Raw genomic sequence first — 23,006 nt, forward strand, 5'->3', positions numbered from 1 at the left:
GCAAAAGTTCACAAAAGCAACATAATTTCCAAAACATGTATGAAATTTGTTAATATATTTATCTAAATTTTAAATGTCTTATTAGTGTGACACTTACTATATGCTACTCCTTTTAGCGCTCAGTATATTACTGTTTTTTTTTTAACTTTTGCATACCAGATTTGCTTTTTAGACATGAATTTCTTAGAAGATTAAAAAAAAGGGGGTTTATTAATGCCTTATAGGTCCAGTACTAAACATAGTGTATGCCCTAAAAAATTTTAACTGATTTGAATATAAGGCAGTTTACCTTATGAAAGTGTGGCTTTGTGCCAGTTACAGGGAAAATGAAATATAAAGATAGTTTTTAAAAGGTCATTGCTGGATTTGGCAATAGTTTTTCTTAAATGTGTCTCCAAAAACAGGCCAAAAAAAAAAGGAAAAAAAAAAGAAATTGGACTTTATTAAAATTAAAAATTTGCTGCAAATAACACTATCAAGTAAATGAAAAGACAACCTACAGAGTGGGAAAAAAATAATTACAAATCATATATGTGATAAGGGTTTGTTTATATTCAGAATGTATAAAGAAATCTTACAATTCAATAACAAAAATGAAACAACCAAATTAAATGATAGCCAAGAGCTTAAATAGACGGTTCTCCAGAAAAGATATACAAATGGCCAAGAAGCACATGTAAAGATTCTTGACAACTTTAGTCACTAGAGAAATGCAAATTTAATTCACAAAGCAATGCAGCTTCATTCCAAATAGGATGGGTTTAATAAAAAAAAAAATCAAAGTACCAAGTGTTGGCGAGAATGTGGAGAAATTAGAACCCTTGCACATTTCTGGTGGGAGTATGGTCCAGCCACTGTGGAAAATGGTTTGGCAATTGCTCAAAAAATTAAAGATAGAGCTACCAAATCACCCAGCAATTCTGTTCTTAGGGATATACCACCAAAAATTGAAAACAGGCACTCAGACAAACACTCGTGTGCCACTTTCATAGTAAAAGCAACGCAAGTGTGTATTAACAGACGAACCAATAAGCAAAATGTGATATATACATACAATGGAATATTGTTCAACCATAAAAAGGAATGAAGTTCTGATACATGCTACAACATGGATGATCCTTGAAAACATTATCCTCAGTAAAATTAGACAGACACTGAAGGACCAATATTGCATGCTTGCACTTACATGAACTATCTAGAATGTACAAATTCCTAGAGACAGGAAGTAGATTAGAGGTTTCCAGGGTTTTTGGCGGTGGAGGTTGTAAATGGGAAGTTAGTGATGAACGGATTCAGAGTTTGGGTTAATGAAATTTTGGAAATAGATAGTCATGATAGTTGCATAACATTTTGAATGTAATTATTGCCACTGAATTGTAAGCTTAAAATGATTCAAATGGCAAATTTTGTATTATATATATTTTACTATAATAAACACACACGCACACACAAGAAAAAAAGCCATTGTTTCCTTTAAGACCTTAAATAAAGTTCTAAATTTCACAGGGTCACTTACGATGTAACAGATAAAAATGAAAGTTGGTATGATAAACTATATATAATAGGTTTTATGCCATCATTTAAGATTGGTTTAGTGAGTATGAACTTTAGGCATAATAAATTGAGGATCTTTGCCCTAAAGGAATTTATTGTATAACTGTCCCAAGAGTGGTTTGAAACTAGATTCCACTTATTATCAAAAATAAAACATTTCCTTGGAAATTGCAGGGTCAACAACAACAAAACATTATCTTGATTTTTATCCAGTTTAAATTCTTTGAATTTTTCTAAAAATTAAAACAAACAAACAAAACCCAAGCCTTTTGATATACAGCATTTTATAATGGTATATATATATTATATATATATTATATATATATATAATGGCTTTTATAAAAGAGAGTTTATTTGGTTACACAGTTACAGTCTTAAGGCCAAAAAGTGTCCATCAACAAAGGGTACCTTCACTGGAGGATGGCCAATGGTGTCCGGAAAATCTCTGTTAGCTGGGAAAGCACGTGGCTGGCGTCTGCTCCAAAGTTCTGGTTTCAAAATGGCTTTCTCCCAGGACATTCCTCTCTAGGCTGCAGTTCCTCAAAAATGTCACTCTTAGTTGCTCTTGGGGTGTTTGTCCTCTCTTAGCTTCTCCGGAGCAAGAGTCTGCTTTCAACAGCCATCTTCAAACTGTCTCTCATCTGCAGCTACTCTCTCAGCTTCTGTGCATTCTTCAAAGTGTCCCTCTGGGCTGTAGCTCCTCTTCAAAATGTCACTCACAGCTAGACTGAGTTCCCTCTGTTAGGTCAGCTTATTTATATGGCTCCACTGATCAAGGCCCACCCTGAATGGATAGGGCCACGCCTCCATGGAAATATCTAATCAGTTATCACCTACAGCTGGGTGGGGGCATTCCCACAGAAACACTCAAAGAAATCTAATCAAAACTGATAACGTCTACCCACACAAGATTACATCAAAGATAATGGCGTTTGGGGGACACAATATATTCAAACTGGCACAGTTGCATAGGCCATTTTTTCCTGTAAAAGACACAGCCTACACTGTTGCCCTGTGAAATACATGCTGTTGATCAAAAGTGGAGCTAAACATGTAATCACTCTGAGTTTGCTATCAGTACTGGAAAAGTTGGTCAAAGTCTTTGATAGTTCACCAGCTATATGACAGCAATAGATAAAAAATTGTGAATGTTTTATAGTTACCAACCCTTTCAAATGGCTCCCTGCCCTGTTTTATTTAACCAGTAACTGGAAGTTTATAGGTTAACCAAACAAACTGGAAAATTGAGGTGACATAATTTGGGTAGCCTCTGCTATGTCATGTGACCTTAAGTAGATAGATTTCACTTAGTTCACTTGTTGGCAGACTTGTACTTTGTAATTTAATGGAATTTTCAAAACAAAGGGTAATAATCTTAAATTGGTTCTGAGACTAATCTCAAAGCTGTGATTTCCTCTGGAGATTTGAAGGTGAATCTTACTCATTTCTTAAGGTGAATCTTGCTCATTTCTTGTTCATTTTGGGTGAATACTAAGCTTTCTTCAAATCAAATTAAGTCAGGGGTTCTGAATGCATAACTTCTCGCACTGTGTTGGAATTTTGATCCTTAATTAAAATGTGACTAATATAGTTTTAATGGCCTTTTCTTAAAATTAACCCCACACAGAAGTCAACAATGGACACAAAAATGCAGTTTACCTTTTAAGAGAATATAAGCACTAAATTTACTGCTTTTGGGGAATTGGAATTGGCACAGGTTGCATCATTATCCTCTAACTGCATTCAGCAGAATCAATTTACTTTTTCTTTTTTAAATAAAGTTTTATTTTTCAAAATGTACAGTTGGCTGGACCTGTTCATGAATCTTCACCAGCAGCCAGGGCATTTCCACCCTTGGTGTTTCTGGTGTAAATTACTTGAGCTCTGTGTTTTGAAACCAGGTTGACAAGTTCTGATCGGCTGCCCTCGCCAGGGAAGTTTGAATCTTCAGTCTCTCAGAGACAAAAGCCAGAGTAATAAGCTTGTAGTTGGGAACTTCCTTACAGAGTTTGTCATAAGTGGCTTTGCCAAACAAGACTAGGTTATTGAGCTTGTCCCGAACTTTGCCTTTGGACCACTTCTTTTTGGCTTTGCTGCCAGACTTATTCACTGGCTTTGTCTTTCTTGACCGACTTTCTGTCATCTTTCTTCTAGTCATCCTTGGGCAGCATCGCAAAGCTCAGAACGCAGTTGCTGCCATTGCTGCCTTGCTAAGATGTCAGACAGAAAGGAAGTCTCAGTTTACTTTTGTTACCAAGTTAGGTAGTTCTTCATGAGATGATTTGATCTTGCCAGTTTTAATATTTGCGAAACAGAGAAACTCACAAGTGGATTAGATAGAAAAATGGTGCATTAATAAAGTTGTTTAAAGCATTCTTATTTTTTTTCCTTTCTCTCCTTCACTCATTCATTGCATTCTAACTTTAAATTTAAATTCATTGCATTTAAAATATTTATTGAGTTACCTATGTAGTATGAGTACAAAGACATTTCAGAGCCTTTAAAAGAGGAGTCATAGCACCTCCTAAATTTTAGGTGATAAATTACTTAACTGTTAACCATATATTTTTTTTAATTTATTTTTATTAGAATCCTACTTAACTATGTACAAATAAAAATCATTTTATGCCAACAAAATGAAAAGGCATTTATGAAATACAAACAAAACTACACCATTAATAAAGTTCTAATAAGGACAACTTTTATGTAAAATTAATAGAAGAGAATATCTTCATGACCTTGGATGGGTTAAACCTTCTTCAGCAAGATCTCCAAGCATAAACCATAAAGAAACAAAAATCAATAGATTTGACTACATTAAAATTAAATTCTGGTTTAAAAAGGATACCTCAGACCAAACTAACAGTTAATGAACTGAATAATTAAGGATACTAGCACCCATCCCATCCAAAATGGTGGAGTGAGATGCTTCTGGAACTTGTCTCCCACAGAAGCTTTGAACAACCAACAAGAACTGACAGACACATCTTTTTCAGGGCTCCAGAAAACAGTTAAAGGATTGCAGTAAATGATGAGTGTGCCAAATCAAGCGTAAGACTACTTAAAAGCAATAGGATCTGCTAGCACCTGGCTAGTCTCTCCCCTACCTTCACTGGCTTGACATGGAGCTGGCCATGCTCCCCGTGTGGACCCCTGTTCCCATTCCAGAGAAAGCGTTGTAACCTTCATGCACATGCTGAGAGCATGTATTTCCGGCCCGATCTGTCTGGTAGTGGCCTGAGGGACTTGCTGTCCCAGAACATGCCCTGCATGTAGAAGGCAGTTCACAGAATTTTCCTACAGAAGGCTATGGTAGAGCAGTCAAGTCCTGCTGCCTGGCAGTCGGACATACAATGCAGTGCCTGGGAACTGGGAGGAAACTTGTTTCCTAGGGGAGGGGACATTCGTAACCATGTTAATGGGGGAGTTCAAGAGAGCCACATCTTATGTTCATTATAAGACACTGGTACAGAAAGAATCAGGGAAACTGCTATTCTTTGGACTGGAGCTATTGACTAAATTGATTGTATGGATAAGCCCTGAAGGAGAGCATTTGCACAGGTCAGTCTACAAAAATTGGGAAAAGTAGTTTGTTTTTATCCTTCATCTTATTTTGTTTTTGTTAGCTCTTGGCATTCAAGGAAAGCTCTGTCGTAACACTAGCTGGATACAAGTTAAGGAAAAGGCATCCCTCAGTAAATTCCTGGGATAACACATTAAGATATGAAAATGTCTAGGTTTCAACAAAGGGTTACAAAACATACAAAGAAACAGGAAGTGGTGGCCCAGACAAAGAAAACTAAAACATTAGAGACTATCAATGAGGAGGACCATACCTGGAATATACCAGACACAGACTTTAAAAAAGAAAAAAGGCCCTGAATATGCTCAAAGAGTAAAAGAAAAACATGGAAAAAGAACTGAAAGAAATCAGGAAATTGATAGATTAACACAAAGAGAATACCAGGAGAGAGATGGAAATAATGAAAGGGAACCGAAGACCACAGTGACAGAAACTAAAAATTCCCTAGAGGGATTCAACAGAAGGCTGGAGCTTGCAGAAGAAAGAATAAATGAACTCAAAGATAATTCAATTGAAATCATCCAGACTGAGGAGCAGAATAAAGACTGAAGATGAGTAAGTGTAGCCTGAGGAATTTGTCAGATAGTACTCATATATGCATTATGGGAGTCCCAGAAGGACAAGAGAGAAAGGGGCAGAGAGAATATTCAAAGAAACAATGACTGAAAACTTCTCAATATTAATGAAAGATATGAATATGCACATCTGAAATGCAGAGTGAACCAAAGGATGAACCCAAGTAGACCCACACTTCAGCATGCAGTATCCAGAACTGTCGAATGCCATAAAGAGAGAATTCTGAATGCCGCAGGAGAGAAGCAATGTGTCACATGCAAGGGAGTCTCAGTAAGATTAACTGCAGATTTTTTTTTTGGAAACTATAGAGGCAAGAAGTCAGTAGGATGGCATTTAAAGTGCTGAAAGGGAAAAAATTCCATCCCCAAATTCTGTATCTGACAAAACTGTCTTTCAAAAATGAGAGAGAGAGTAGCTCGCTGCGATCTGGCCTGATCTTTCTTCGCTGTTTCAGGAATCATGTTGTGGTGCGGCAGCTGACAGGGTTTCTCGTTCATGGTGTCTGAAGAACTGATCCCTGACTCGCGAAGCCAAAGTTTTAAAACATGGTTAAGGAGGAGGGGCTAAGATGGCAGCATAGAAAGGTGTGGAATTTAGTTAGTCCCCTGGAGCAACTAATAAACAACCAGGAACAACTAGTAAGTAATATGGAATAACTGCTAAGAGACAACAGTGACTGTCCACACATCATACACCAACCTGGATTGGGTGGAATGGCTGGGATCGCAGCATAAAATTTGTAAGTATAAACTGCAGACCTGCGTCAGGAGGCCCAGGCTGAGCTGCAGGACCTCGCTGTGGGAGAAAGCAGCATTCTCAGGGCAAGCAAATACAGCTCATCCTAGCTCCAACTGGGGTTTTAACTAACAAATGTGGACTGCTGAATAGAAGCTACAAACATAGACAAACCCCTAAACAAGCAGCAAAATACCATGAGGTCGCTCCCAGTGGAGAGGAGGTGGGGCTGACAAGCAAAAAAATTAATTAAAAAAATAAAGGGAGAGTACAGAAACGTTTAGACACTGACATTAGAGAGCCAGAAAACACCTGTGCCCCTTAAAAGGGAGGCCAAAAGACTGGGTACTCTTTCTGACCGACAAGTGAAACTGGGGGGCCATGGACTGGCGCTGAAAGGGGCTTTCTTTCCCTTTTTCTCTCTCTCAACCTGAGTTGCTCAGTGGAGAGAGCCTCAGCCATTTTCAGTTCACAGTGCTCTGACCCAGATGGGGTGGAGTTAACAGAGTCAGAGAGACAAGTAATTCAAATGTGGAGGATAACTCCCTAGGGGGTGTATCTTCCCTAAGAGGAAGGAGGTAAAGTCCAGCTCCAGGGCCTGCCCACCCTCAGAACTCAGACCCCAGGGCCTGGGGGAAAACAGTCAAAACAGAAACAACCTAAGCTAAGAATTAAAGGGGCCGCACCTCTTTACATCAGTCAGGAGCTACAGGCTGATAGGCACCACCTGCTGGACAGGTTAGGAAAAGCACAGCAGCCAGAGGCCTCCCGGGAAAGTCTGTCAATCTTCCAAGACACACCCTCAGGGAAACTTGACTCTGAATACAGCCCCACTCTGAGACCTGAACCCAGTCTGGTCTGGGAAAATCTGATTGGGATAACCAAGGAAACCAGATGTCTAGACAGCAGAGAACTACAAATTACATTAGGAAAAATGAAGATATGGCCCAGTTAAAGGAACTAAACTTAAACCTCAATTAAGATACAGTTGAGATACTGTGTCACTTTAATTGAACAATCTATTAAAGATTTTCAAAGAAATATGCTAAATCAAATCAAAAACCAAATCAACAAGTTCAGAGAAGATATGGCAAAAGAGTTGAAGGAGATAAAGAAAACACTGGGTGAACATAAGGTAGAAATTGAAAGTTTGAAAAAACTACTGGCAGAATCCATGGAAATGAAAGGCACAACACAAGAGATGAAAAACAATGGAGACATACAACAGCGGAGTTCAAGAGGCAGAAGGAAACACTCAGGAACTGGAGAACAAGACACCTGAAATCCTACACACAAAAGAACAGATAGGAAAAAGAATGGAAAAATATGAGCAACGTCTCAGGGAATTGAATGACAACATGAAACAAATGAATGTACGTGTCATGGGTGTACCAGAAGGAGAAGAGAAAGGAAAAGGGGGAGAAGCAATAATAAAAGAAATAATCAACGAAAATTTCCCATCTCTTATGAAAGACATAAAATTACAGATCCAAGAAGCGCAGCATACACCAAACAGAATAAATCAGAATAGACCTATGCCAAGACACTTAATAATCAGATTATCAAATGTCAAAGACAAAGAGAAAATCCTGAAAGCAGCAAAAGAAAAGCGATCCATCACATGCAAAGGAAGCTTGATAAAACTGTGTGCGGATTTCTCAGTAGAAACCATGCAGGCAAGAAGGAAGTGGTGTGATATATTTAAAATACTGAAAGAGAAAAACTGCCAGCCAAGAATCCTATATCCAGCAAAAGTGTCCTTCAAATATGAGGGAGAGTTTGAAATATTCTCTGACAAACAGGCAATGAGAGAGTTTGTGAACAAGTTACCTGTTTTACAGGAAATATAAAGGGAGCTCTACAGACAGATAGGAAAAGATAGGAGTGAGAAGTTTGGAACACAATTTTGGGTGATGGTAGCACAACAGTGTAAGTTAGAACACTGAACAAAGATGACTGTGAGTATGGTCGAAAGAGGTAGGTTAGGAGCATATGGGACACCAGAAGGAAAGAGGAAAGATAAAGACTGGGTCAGTATAACTCAGTGAAACCTAGTGTGCTCAATGACTGTGATAAAATATACAAATATGTTTTTACATGAGGTAGAACAAATGAATGTCAACCTTGCAAGGTGTTAAAAATCAGGTGGTATTGGGGGAAAAATGCAATCAATGCAAACTAGAGACTATAGTTAACAGAAACATTGTATTATGCTTCCTTTACTATAACAAAGGCAATATACCAAAGCTAAATGCCTATAAGTGGGAGGATGTAAGGGAGGGGTATGGTACTTTCGGCATTGGTGATGTTGTTTGACTCTTTTATTGTACTTAGTTTAATTCTATCTTTTCTTTTGTTGCTTTTTAGCTGTCATTTTTTTCTTTCTTTTTCTTTTGTCTCTCTACCTTCCTTGACTCTTCCTCCTCCTTCGTAGAAGAAATAGAGATGTCCTTATGTAGATAGTGGTCAGTGCATAAATATGTGATTATACAGGGACCCATCGATTGTTTACTTAGGACGAAATGTATGGTTGGTGAACAAAATCATCTTGAAAAAAAAAACCGGGTTGATGAAGAAACCTTGAGGGCACTATATTGAGTAAAATAAGTCAGACACAAAAGGACAAACATTGTATGGTCTCACTGATATGTACTAATTATATTATGTAAACTCATAGACATGAAATATAGGTTACCAGGATATAGAATGAGGCTAAGGAATGGGGAGTGGTTGCTGATTAAGAACAGAATGTTTAACTAGGTTGAGCTTAAGTGTTTGGAAATGGACAGAGGTGATGGTAGCATGTTATTGTGAGAATAACTAACAGTGCTGAATTGTGTTTGGATGTGGTGGAAAGGGGAAGCTTAGAATCACGTATGTCACCAGAAGGAAAGTTGGAGGTTAAAATATATGAATGTATAAAACAGTGAATCTTGTGGTGGACAATGTCTGTGATTAACTGTACGAATATTAGAAATCTCTTTCATGAACTAGAACAAACGTATGACACTATAACTAGAAGTTAATAGTAGAGGGACATATAGGGGAAAAATATACCTGTTGCAAACTATGTGCTACAGTTAGTAGTATTTTAACATTCTTTCATCAACAGTAACAAATGTACTATACCAATATTATGAGTCAGTAGTGGAGGGGGGTTGGTTAGGGGTATGGGAGGATTTGAGTTTTCTTTTTTGTTTTTATTTCTTTTCTGGAATAATGGATGCACAACTGTATGATGGTACTGTGAGCAAATGATTGTTCACTTTGGATGATTGAATTAGGTATGTAAACAGTCTCAATAAAATTGAAATTTAAAAAAAAATGAGGGAGAGATTAAGACATCCCTAGATAGAAAAAGGCTGGGGGAGTTCATTACCACTAGACCAGCCCTACAAGAAATGCTAAAGAGTTCTGCAGGTTGAAAAGAAAGGACACTAGATGAGCGCTAAGCCTTAGCTGGCTTCCCCATAGCCATGGGGGTGACATCCATGGTCACTACAACAGTGCATGCATATTGAGTTTACCTTTACCTTGTCTATAAGTTATATCAACATCCCCTAAGTTCTTTGATTTGTACCATTCTTTCAAATAAAGTAATTTGGTACCCAAGAAAAAGAAAGAAAAACAATGGAAATTCATATCTAGATTATACAAGTAATTTCTGAAAGTCAGCTGGAAAATGATAGGAAGCCTAATGGTTTAAACAGGCACAGTAAACTAATAGATGATTCACAGAACAGGTTATTAAAATAAGTAATAAGTAAATAAATAAATACTCTTGGGCATTTGCCACAGGAAACTCATTGTCCTGTCCACACGGGGACATGTACAAAGATGTCTACTGTAACACTGTCTGTGGTAGCAGGAAGTTGGAAGCAACCTAGATGTATACAGCAATAGAGGAATGGATGCATTCTCTGTAACACTGAGCAGCATTTAGAAACTCCTACCTTGATGCACATACAACTACATGGAAATGTCATAGTGTACTGTGAAAACAGTTTACATGTGAACAAGCTCTAAAACACAATGCTATTCATATGCATTAAAAAATACATGTTTACTGAAACATTACATGTTTTTCAAAAATAAATATGAATCCAGGTCACATATCAAATTGAGTGTTTGCATTAGCGTCTTTGCGATAGGGAGAAGTGTTTGCATTAGCATCTTTGTGATAGGGAGGGACTAGGGAAAACTGGAAATATTAAACTTCCCCACCTGGGGAATTCCTGATATTCTGGCAAGCACTGGGGATTACCATTGTAGTAGACCAATACCTATGCCCTCAGATTCATTTCTCAGAGTTTGCACATTATAGTTAGTCCGTTAGTTAGGTGTTACAATGTTTGTCTTTTCATTTCTGGTTTATTTCACTCTACATACTGTCCTCAAAGTCCTTTCACCTCGTTGCATGTCTCATATCTAGATATCTCTTTAACAGGGAAAGAACTTAAAATTTTAAGCTGTATAGTCTTGTTTTCAGTGAACAAATGGACATGGGAGTATTTAACTGAGTATAAAATTTCCAATATGGGATATTTTTGAAGATTTGTAATTTTATAAATAACAATACAGTAATGTACTCATGATGAGAAGTTTAAATTTGACACATTGTACATAGTATGTATAAGATGCTTGAAAACATTAACATTTTTTTATTTTGGTGAAGGACTGTGGATTTTAACAGTTGAAGTCTTTACAGCTGATACTTTAGAAAAATTAAGCAGAGGGAAATTCCTTAGAGGTTTTTGTAGGACTATGTAAGCTTCTATTACATACTTAAAACGTGAGGCATGGAATACATTGTGAAATACAATTGTCAAAAGGGAAATTTGGCCAGCCTGGAGTGGATATTCAGGTGTGAAAGAGATTCCATGGGAACAAGGGGGCAGTTATTCAGGAAAAGCTTCATATAGGAGGTAACATATAGGATAGAATTTGATGAATTAGTGAGATTGGAGAAAAAGAATAGCATGATCAGAGTGCAAGGTGTGTATGGGGAGCATCATGTAGAATGGTTAGAGAATATAGTAGGCAATAATAATAATAGATAACATTTATTGATGCTCAGCTGTATTGGGTTGAATAGTATTCCCTAAAAAGATATGTCCATTCCTAACCCCTGGTACCTGTGAATGTGATTATTTGGAAATAAGGTGACCCCTATATCCAAGGACTGGTGTACTTCTAAGAAAAGAATAGGGAGATTAGACACACAGATACACAGAGGGGGAGGCAGAGATTGGGGTTATCATCTACAAAACAAGGAAGGCCAAGGATTGTCGGCAGCAACCAGATGCTAGGAGAAAGGGATGGAATAGATTCTTCCTCAGAACCTCCAGAAGGAACCAACCCTGCCAATCATCTTGAATTCGCTTGTTTTAAGCTACTAACTTTGTGATAATTTGTTATGGTAGCCTTAGAAAACTAATGCACCAATTATGTCCATTTATGTTTTACATAAATTCACATCTTCACAGCAATTGCACACAAAGGTTTTAATGCTCCCAGTTTATAGATGGGGAAGCTCATGGATATAAAGTGTTCAGCTTAACTCAGCTAGTTGTTATGTGAGCCAGGATTCAAATTGAGGTCTGTATGACACAAAGTAGAAGCTCTTAACTTTGCCTCTGTAAAACAGGAGACTGGAAAAGTATGTTGATGATACCCTGTAGAGGCCTAAGCTGAGATTATTGCACTTAAATGTCATAGTTATAGAATTTTAGAGTTTAAAAAGTACCATACAGATAAGCCTGTTCTATTTCTCATTATACTAATAAGAAAAACTGAGGTCTAGAGAGGATTAAATTATTTGATTTTACAACTAGTTAGTGACAAAGCTGTCTCTTCATCCAAGTTTTCCTTTCAGTCTAGTGCTTTACCATACTGACTAATTTGGGGCAGCTCTTGAAACTGATTTAGCAGAAAAATAGCAACTAGTGATGTGCTTTGGTTATCTGGCAGTGATATGTAGGAAACATTGAAGACAGGTGCATTATCAGGATTTGGGGGCTACAAGAAAAAGAAACCCAGGTAAAATTGGCTCTAATAATACGGTGATTTTGTTATATCATATAACAAGAATCTGGAGATAGGGTAGTTCTAAGATTTGTTAGGGCTAATGGACATAATTAACGGCCCAGATTGATTAATTTTCTTCCTGCATTCCTGTCTTTCTGCTCCTTTCCTCCTTCCTCCATACTCCCCTCCTTCCCCCACCCCTCGTATCAGTTCCTTTAATAGTCACTTTCAGAGGCAGTAAAGGAACCTGTTCCCTCTCACACATACCTTCTTAATAGCAAATAAGTTCTTCAGTAAATTTGGCTCATAGCTGATTGGCCAAATTCTGTTACTTGTCCAGTCCTAAATCTTCCCCTGGAAAGAGGAATGGAATTACCATGACAGAGCTGATTGTTAAGGAACCAGAATTATATAGTTATAGGAGAAAGTACAGCTATATAATAAGATTGCTAAGTCTGAAATAAAACTGAATCATGTATTACCAGACAATAAAACCATAATCTTTGGGGTTATCTCTATAGGACAGGGAAAAACCAACACCTTGTCATTTTTCTGGAAGTTAACTCCTAACTTGACACAATAGTAAAATATTTCAGTGCTGATCAATTTTTAGTTAAACATTTCTTGAGAGTCAGATGACCTTCAGGTGGGCTATTTAGAAATGCTCTAGCATGCTATTAAAAGGTCACTCAATCTTAATTCCTTATATCCAAGTTTTGGATAATTTTTCTCAACAGGATTAAATGAGATTGTCTGGGGAGATGGTGTAGGAAGGAAAAAAAAATAGGACAAATGGCCCAGTCCAATCTATATATATTCTAAATTAGGGAATATTTTAACTTATTATTTTGCCTATTTCAGCTAGCTGGACTTTAACTTTATTTTGTTTCCCTTATACAGTTTCAAAAACATGTAATTTCTAGTCACCCAATCTTCTGTTTTTTTGTATTTATGTTCAGAGTAGTCTCCTCTGTGAACTTGGCGACTAAAAAGATTTTAATTTTCACTGAAGTTCTTAAATAACATTTATAAATGACAAGCCAAATCAAGTTTGTCTTTAGAAAGTAAGTCAAAATGCATAGGAACACCTGGTATGGTGTCTGGCCCATAAGTGCTTTGTAAGTATTATTTGAATATTAACATTTGTAGTTCACTAAAATAAATCCCTGTTGACAGGGATTGTATCTTACTCTCTAATATGTGTTTTATGCCTAGCACAGTGCCTAGAATTAAATATTTGTTGAATAACCTTTAAAACCTAATTCATTTTTAAAATGAGGAAAGCTCTACAGCAGTGTTCTTCAAACTGTTGATTGTATAACCCCTAAAAGAATTTCACAAGAAGTCCATAACCTGTGTGCATTTTTAAGTTGACATTTACATTTTCTGTCATAAGTTTAAATAGTTGCAAAGAATGTAATTTCCAGTTTCAAATATTGACATATTTACATGAATTTTTAAATGTATCCTGCAGAATATAAATACTGTAACATTTAAAACATCTTCCACTTTAAAAAGACATGAATAAACCCTTCTTTAACCATTATAAATTTTACATTATTTCTTTTTTCTCCTTGAAGTTTTATTTCTATTCCCCTTCTCCCACAGAATTTTATCCTAATATAATATATTTTTATGCTTGAAATCTTCTACTGATAACCTTATTCAGTAAAATGAAAATATTTAAAAAGTTTCTGATTTCTGGATCGAAGCATCAAAATTATCAGTGGTACATGTCACAATATCATAATTATCAGTGGCACATGTTAAAAATTTCAGCAAATTTGTTCTTAAGCAAGACAAAAAAGAAGTAAATGTTACCGGGTATTCATCTTTTAAACAAGATTATAAGAGAACTTATCTTGGGGGCTGTTCTAGTTTGCTCATGCTGCCGGAATGCAAAACACCAGAGATGGACTGGCTTTTATAAAAGGGGGTTTATTTGGTTACACAGTTACAGTCTTAAGGCCATAAAGTGTCCAAGGTAACACATCAGCAATCGGGTATCTTCACTGGAGGATGGCCAGTGGTGTCCGGAAAACCTCTATTAGCTGGGAAGGCACGTGGCTAGCTCCAAAGTTCTGGTTTCAAAATGGCTTTCTCCCAGGATGTTCCTCTCTAGGCTGCAGTTCCTCAAAAATGTCATTCTTAGTTGCACTTGGGATATTTGTCCTCTCTCAGCTTCTCCGGAGCAAGAGTCCGCTTTCAACGGCCATTTTTAAACTCTCATCTGCAGTTCCTGTGCTTTCTTCAAAGTGTCCCTCTTGGCTGTAGCTCCTCTTCAAAATGTCACTCACAGCTGCACTGAGTTCCCTCTGTTATGTCAGCTTATTTATATGGCTCCACCGATCAACTTAGACCCACCCTGAATGGGAGGAGCAACACCTCCATGGAAATTATCCAATCAGAGTCATCACCCACAGCTGGGTGGGGCACATTCCAAAGAAACACTCAAAGAACTACAATCTAATCAACACTGATAACATCTGCCCACACAAAATTACATCAAAAATAATGGTGTTTGGGGGACACAATATATTCAAACTGGCACAGGGGCCTTGATTAAAGGAGATTTCACTGAGATTTATCCCTTTGGCACTTCAAAGATTTTTACACCTCAGGGCAACTTGAAATTCTAAGACTCAGGGTATGCTTTGATGGCAGGCATGCTTTACTGCTGTCAAGTTGGAGAAAGGAGCACAGTGAAAGGGGAAGCCGGAAAGGAAACTAGCATGATGCCTCCACTATAGCATGATGTCAGGCAGTTCAGTTTTAGAGTACTTGGGAGAATTAAGGATCTCAAAATTGATTCCCTTCAGACTCTCAGGGCCCACATACACATAGGTGAGTCTTTGTGTACCCTCATGGCTGCAGTTTGAAGAAAGCTACCATAAAAGATGGTTTGTAAAGATCATGTTAACTGAATTGTCACAAATGTGATTAAGTGAACAAGATGATTGCCGTGACCACATGCTATGTTTCTATCTATGTCTTCCTTTTCCATTTCATGTGGTTCTGGTAGGACTGTCTTATCATACAACCTTATGTTCCACAGTCATGGATGGATACATTAACCAGGTCTGGCCTGTCATTTTAATCCTAATCCTCTGGATATAGTCATTTATCCAGGAATAGGCATAAAAAACCAAGCAGATCAATTACAGTCCTTCCTTGAAATTGTTATGTAAATACTAGGAAAGAAAATTTTGCTTTCTTTCTATTGGGGCCTCAGAGCTGGGAAGATGTGACTCTGGAGCTGTTGCCAGCCAGGTAAAAGAGTGCCTACCTGCAGAATGAAGACAAGTAGAGTTAAGCAGAGAGACCATACCAAGCTAAAAGAATTTCAATCTTTGAAGCCTTTTTTCCTGCAGTTCTTTTGACACTGTGATCTATCCCAATATCCTTTTCAGCTACATGAGCCACTCAGTTACCTTTTTTGCTTAACTTAGTTTGAGTCTGATTTTTGTTGCTACTGAAATAATGTTAACAATTGAGAAATGTAAATTCAAAGTATTATAAAAATATCTTTTGTAAAATGACTAATTTTGAAAATTTTCTCTTCTAGATTGTTGGACCTTCAGATGGAAGTAGTTATATTATAGATTATTATGGAACCAGACTTATACGACTGAGTATTACTAATGAAACATTTAGAAAAACACAGTTATATCCATAACTATTTTAAAAAAACAGTAAGTGATATGTATATCTAATCTTAATCATAGTATATTATTCTGTATAAAATTATGGGAATTTTAGAACCATAGGAAATTTTAAGAGATCATCTAGAGTAAGCTGCTCATTTTGCTTATCAGGAAACTGAGGTCTACATATGCCTGAAACATCTCTTACTCTTTGAAAAATGCTTTTATGTGTGCTCGTTACTCCTGCAGTTCCCAGTTCTGACTCTTTCTTTGTAGTGAATATAGTTAAAGAACAAAGTTCACAAGAAAAAAATAACATCAAAGCAGCAGAATATTCCATACCGTAATATTATATGATGGTCATGATTAAAGTATGTGTTGCAGACAGTTCAACACACCAGATGTTTTTTGCTGTCCATCTCTCCTAGGGTCAGTGTAATCATTAAACCATATTCTTTCTCCTCTTCTCATTCCCTAAACCTGAAAGTTGAAAGAGACCAAACCCTAAACTACCCATAAAAACTTGTTGTAGCCTAAAGTTTGTTGCTGTTCAAGAGAATTATTGAGGGGCTCAGCTTTAGGTAGGTAATATATCTAAAGAAGTTAGAGATACCATTAGTCTTCCTGGTTTAACTTCCTGGTTCCCTAGAACTCTATTACTACAAGCTTTTTATTTCCTTTACTATACATTAGTCTATTCTGATACATGATCTTCTAATAATGCTATATTTTTCTCAGAAAGAATTTTGGTAGGCTGTCAGGAAAATCATTTCTTCGTATCATTCTTTGTAATGGAAGTCCAACAAAACATGTTTGGATATTGGGGTGCCAAGTACTTCTAAGATAATAGTTCACTTTGAACTATCCAGCAGCTTTCAGAGAGAGACAGGCATAGAGAAAGACTTGTCTAGATGTCTTGGCCACCATTATTGAGTCATCATTCAATTGACTGTATCACAGATAGTACTTCTAGAGTCCAAAAAGGGAATAGACATTTGTTTCTATACTGTAGTGGATAAATAGGATATAAAGTTTAATTTTGCCTCCAAGGAAGATACTCTTTCACTCCCAGGAAAATTATGGGATGTGCCTTATAGTTTATTATCATTGGTGTTGAACAGTGATAGACCCTGTCAAAATCCAAGGAATTTATTCAGCTGATGTCCAAAAAGTTTTTCAAATCCTTTCTTGTAAATTGTAGAGTTTTAAAAGTAAAATGAAGCTTATAGATCCATATGCCTTTTCCTACCAGGGAGCACATTTAGACCTGAGGAAGTTGTGACTTCACACAACTAATTGGTGAGGTACTGAAACTAGAATTTAGGTCTTGTTTGCAATCCATTGGTTGTTCTCCACCTCCCACCCCACCTCACCCACCACCAACTGGATCATTTTGTATAGGCATTGTCCTTTTTGAAATTGTTACCCCTACTTTGTGAGAAGGGTTGTATAGTTTCACATAGCTTTATTATTCATACTTTAAATTGTGTCTCTTTCAAAAGTATATAGATTGTCTAAAATATTATGCAAATCCTATTTAAAAAGTGATGACAGTGTCTGTAGCCTATCATATAATCATTTAAATGGTATTCTAGACTCACTTGGATTTGAATTTTAAAGCTACAAGAACTCATTGGGAAGGCACACCTCTGCATTGTCATTCATATGATCTCCCTACAGTGTAGAAAAATGTTCCAAGAGAAAGAAGAAATGCCTTGAGTAAATGAAGTGTTAAAAGATGCATCTGCAGTTATTTCATTGGATTCTTTTAAAATGTTGCCTTTTAATATATTTTTATATTTCTTTTTTTCTGTTTCAGGATTTGAGCCTCCTTGATTTTGATAAAGAACTTCCAGTATGTGAATTTTCAGGTTTTCCTTTTTCTTTGTTCACATACCGCTTTATGTAGGGGTTCGATATGCTTTTGTTGTTGATATTTTTGTTTTGTTGTTTCAGTTGAATGTATATTATTCTGAGATTTATTTAATAGGACTTTCTTTGAGATCTGTATGATAATGGAGTCTTTCTGAGGTTACTGTCTTTTTGAGATAGATAGCTTATTACCCAGGTATTCTTTAATGTCTTTTCCAAAGACAAGTTGCCACTTGTCATTTTTACTTATGAAAAATAAAAGTATGTCTTATTCACACTTTTTAGTGCTTTATTATTAAGAAAACCTTCTTAAATGTTGAATGTAGCGGTCTTCTGCATTTTGATCCTTTAAAGCAGTTAATCCATGGTGTAAACAAATACCATTTATGTTGCCTAGAGCTGCAGTCTTGGTTATGACGAAGTACTCGTTTTTCTGCAGTTTTCGATCTGTCTTTGCCTTGGTATCCAGGGAGCTAAAGATCATAAGGGAGTCTGGGAAGCCTTGAGGCAACATGGATACTTCTGGCATTGATTCAGGCTTCTGAAGTGTGAACTTTTTTCTTTTTTCTTTTTTCTTTTTTCTTTTTTCTTTGGGAGTAATGCATTAGCTTTTGGAAGACCAGATGCTGACTCATCTAGCTCAGTGCAGTTATATTTGAAGCTGGATGGACAAGGTGGGAACACAAACAGATGATTAATGTCTTCCATCTGTTAACACTGCTAGGCATATGCTGGCACAAGTGCCTTAAGTGATGAACCAGTGTCTGAAGGAAGCAGCACTGGATATTTGTACCCTGTTTTTCTTACCTTATTATCAGGTTTAAGATGAAAATATATGAAATGATATGTCATGCTGTTTCCTTAGTAATAGCCATACCATTTTCAAAATTATCAGGGTTCAGGCTCCTCAAGAATAAAAACCATAATTTTTTATCACTCATTTTGCTCAAATAAATACAGTATAGTACAATTAGCTTCATAATATGTTAATCATACAGTAACAGATTCTCAAGTTGTTGGGAGTTAAGTTTTGATAGATGAAGTGAATTTGAGCTAACTCCTATTATACACCGGAATGGTCTCTTCGATTCATTCCTTAATTAAAATATTGAGTGTCTACCATGTTCAAGGCACTGTTCTAAGTGCTTGGGATGCAGCAGTGAACAAAACACAAAATTACCTGCCTTTAAGGAGCTTATATTTTCATGAGTTCAGCTGCTTCACAGTGATAATATTTTTAGCTGCAGTTAACTGATAAATGCCCTAGTTCCTTTTGGTTGTAGACAGTGCTTTGAAGTTTTACTTTAGGATCACCTAAGCCCAGATTTTAAAAGTTGTTTCCACAGTCATGTAAGCTCAATTATGTAAGAAATACCTGCAGTCAAATCTTAAAAAGTAATTTTAATCCTTGCATAATTGTTCCACTTATTAACTTGGCCAGGTGGGAAATCTTTTTCAAAGCGGGTGCTTCTCAAAATATTTATTCAAATAAGCTATATTCCAAAAAGGTTGTTGATATAATCTAGAAATAAAGTCCCTTCACAATGCACTCTTAAACCTTTAACTTTATTTTCACTATAGTTTCCTAAATTTAATGAAATGAGCACTTTGATTTTTGTATTAGCCTAGTAATCTGTTGCCTGATATATATAATACTTTAATAAATGGGTTTTGTGTGTGTGTCTGTGGTTTTTTTGTTTTTTTTTTTAAATAAACTCAGGGAATACGTTTAAATTCTGTGTGTCATTTTTTCTTTCTTTCATTGTTCAGTGTTTCATTATGGCTATTTGTTAGTAGTGTGTGTGAGTATTAATTATTTGTTAAAGCCTCTGTATGAGATGTTTTATATGATAGCCCTGCTTTTAGAGCAGTGCCTAAAATTGTAAAATAGATTAGTTCAGTCATTCCTTAGGTTAATCCTAAACCTTCTAGGGCTTTTAAAGGAATTCTTTTATCCTCAGAATTTTTTAATCCTACAGAAACATTTAGTGCCCTGGAGTAGACATTTACAAATGATACTGCTTTCACTGAAAGGATTAATGCAATTTCCAGAAGTACTTCCTTAGACCCAAGAAGATCACTTACATACACTATCTTAAACTAAAGGAACTTCTTTGAGACTTCAAAGATCCTGTTAAGTCTATGGCCAGCATTGTTCATGGTACTGCTAGGACCATAAGAAATATTAGTTTTGGGGTATGTTTTGTTCTGTCTTATAAAAAAATTTCACTTGTGTCTTTTCCCCTTGTTTTAATCTAGATGATTAATTCTAAGTGAGTATTATAATGTTGATAGAAAGCCAAGAAGCTAAAACAGACCTAGAATAAGAAAGTGGCCAGAAGGAATATTAGTTCTGAAAAAGTACAAGTCTGAGTTGTTAGTTCCTGTTCCTCTTTCAGATACCTTTAAATGTAGGTGTTCCATGGGGTTCTGACTTCTTTTCCTTTCTCTCTCTAAATCAGCATCCATCGTATTTTTTTCTATTTACAAAATGAATACGTCTTAATGCAGAAATTTTGGGAAAACAAAAATTGCAATGAAAAGATTATTCCACAGCCCAAAGATAAGATTGTTAGTGTTTTTATACAAATCCTTTCACTGTTTTTTCCATGCCTGTATACACATTTTTCCACACTATTTTGTGGCCTGCTTCTTCATATTGTAAAGAGTTTTCTATTTTAATAAATATTTTTACAGAATTATTTTTAATGGCTACAGAATATTCCATGTTAGTATCATAACTTTATGCAATTCCTTATTGTTTGGTATTTAAGTTATTCCAATAAATGAATAATGTATATTTCTGATATTTTTTCCCTCTGGAATTGCCATTCTTAGTCAAAGAGTAATCGTATTAAAGTTTTTTGTTACATACATAGTCTCAATGAACCAGGATAATGGAGAAGGTATAAAATATAACCCAAACCCAACTTCAAACAAAACCACAGTCAACTCCCAATAATCCTGAGATAGTCTGGTACAGATTAACTGTGGATAAGACCACAGCAGAGACCTGAAACTACTCCTTATTCAATAATTAGGCACTGCCGATCAATGCTAATTGCTCCCTGTGATGGATAAGTTGATGTGTCACCTTGGCTAGGTTTTGTTATCTAGTTGTTTGGTCAAGCAAGTGCTGGCCTGATTGTTACAATGAGGATATTTTGTGGATTTAAACCATTAGTAAGTTGATTGCATCTATGGCTGTTTAAACCTACAGTCAACTAAAGAGATTGCCTTCAACAATGAGAGAAGAATCATCCTATCAGTTGAAGCTTCTAAAAGTAGAATTGATGATTTCAGCAGACAGAAGGAAGGATTTCCATCTCTACTTCAGCCAGCCAGCTTTTCCTGGAGAATTCATCAAAAACCTACGTTGGCATGCCCAGCTTGTAGCCTGCCCTACAAACTTCATCCCCAGTTGCATGATCTAATTCTTATAATAAATCTCATAATATTTACATTAGCTAGATATAGACAGGTATGTGTGTTTGTGTGTGTGTATACATACACAACTTCTGTTTTATTTCCGTGGAGACCCCTAATACAAACTAATACAGATTTTGTACTGGAAGTGGTTCTTGAGAAACAGAATTTTAAGGATGAGATTTCTAAGTTGGTTCTGGGGTTTTGAGAATTGGTTTTCTAATCTGATTAGATTCAAAGACATTAATGACTCTTTTACCAATTATCAAGATGGAACTGATAGTCCAGGGCATGAATTGGCAATCGAGATATGCAAAATATCATCATTGAATACTGTTACTCAAATGTAAGAGGCAAGGCTCTAGGTGAGAGTATATTTGACACCTTAACAGAGTTCTGTGGACTTAAAAAGTAATGATGTTGGCTGTTTGTTCCTAAATTTGCTGGATACAGTTGTTAAAGAAAGGGATGAGCTCAAGGCTTCAAATTGCCAGCTTTAAGTGCCACAAGAAGGACATGAAAGTTTCTATGTGTGCCCTGAAAGATACTCTTATTTCATGTAGCTGTAGACTTGAGACTTCTGAAAATGAAATCCAGAGTCTCATTGTGTGAGTGGCTTAATTACAATGTAAATTTAATTTCCAACCTTGCAGGCTGTCTGCTGTAAAGTTAGGGTATTGATTGTAAAGGAATGGGATCCTGAAAACTGAAATGAAGATATATGGGTTGATAAAGAAGACTGATGACAGCGGGGACATTGAAACCCTAGATACTGCTGCTGTTCTTTGCCAGATAAAACTGTAATGGTCAGCCCTGAAGAAGCAGCCACTGAACCTCCAGCCTGCCCTGAGGAATCAGCCACTGACCACCAGTCATCCTCCAGCTGAAGAGATTAATCCTACTGTGCCTAATAAGCCTGTTTCCTCTCTTGAGGAAACAGCCCACATACCTCTAAATGAAGAGATTAATCCTGTTTCACCAGATGAAACTGCAATGGAATGCCCTAAGGTAGTTGGCTTGCAAGACACTGCTAATTCCTCTCAGGACCCTCTTGCACTACCCTTCTTTTCTTCCAGACCTATATAACTAAATGGTAGTCTCAACAGGCTGCCAAAGGTGAGGTACAAAGTGTGCCCCACGAGGAATTGCACTACACTAAAAAAGAATTGCATGATTTTTCAGCTTACATAGAAATCAAGGGTGTATGTATAGGAATGGATATTAAGGGGGTGTGATAATGGTGGAATGAATACAAACTTGGATCAAGCTGAATTTATTGATAATGGGTCCATTAAACAGAGATTCTGGAATCAGTGTTGTAGCTCTAGGGGTTCTAGCAGTTTGAGTGGTTGGCTGAAGCGTGGGCCAAAGGGTGGCCAACATTGCCTGACCTAAAATGCCAGAACTGCCCTGGTATAATGTAGATGGTGGGATCCAAAGGCTTAGAGAGATTGGAATGTTCGACTGGATTTATCACGTAAGACCTGCTCACCCACCAGAGGAATATCCAGAGGACACATCTTTCACCAGGACAGTGAGAAATAAATCTGTGAGATTAACTCCATCATCCCTGCAGGGCTCTGTGGTCG

At 36.7% G+C, this 23,006-nt stretch overlaps 1 protein-coding gene across 2 annotated transcripts in view; it reads left to right on the forward strand.

Annotated features, from left to right (window-relative positions):
• TM2D1 (TM2 domain containing 1) overlaps nt 1-18,268 on the forward strand; it is a 49,646-nt gene extending 31,378 nt beyond the window's left edge. For both annotated transcript variants that reach the window (XM_037827063.1, XM_037827061.1), the window contains 2 exons: nt 16,041-16,167; nt 17,939-18,268. In XM_037827063.1, the coding sequence (XP_037682991.1) occupies nt 16,041-16,151 (111 nt within the window). In that variant the 3' untranslated portion in view covers nt 16,152-16,167; nt 17,939-18,268. The remainder of the gene's footprint in view (nt 1-16,040; nt 16,168-17,938) is intronic.
• The last annotated feature ends 4,738 nt before the right edge of the window (nt 18,269-23,006 follow it).

This window comes from Choloepus didactylus, chromosome 2 (assembly GCF_015220235.1).
Source record: "Choloepus didactylus isolate mChoDid1 chromosome 2, mChoDid1.pri, whole genome shotgun sequence".
Taxonomy (NCBI): domain Eukaryota; kingdom Metazoa; phylum Chordata; class Mammalia; order Pilosa; family Megalonychidae; genus Choloepus; species Choloepus didactylus.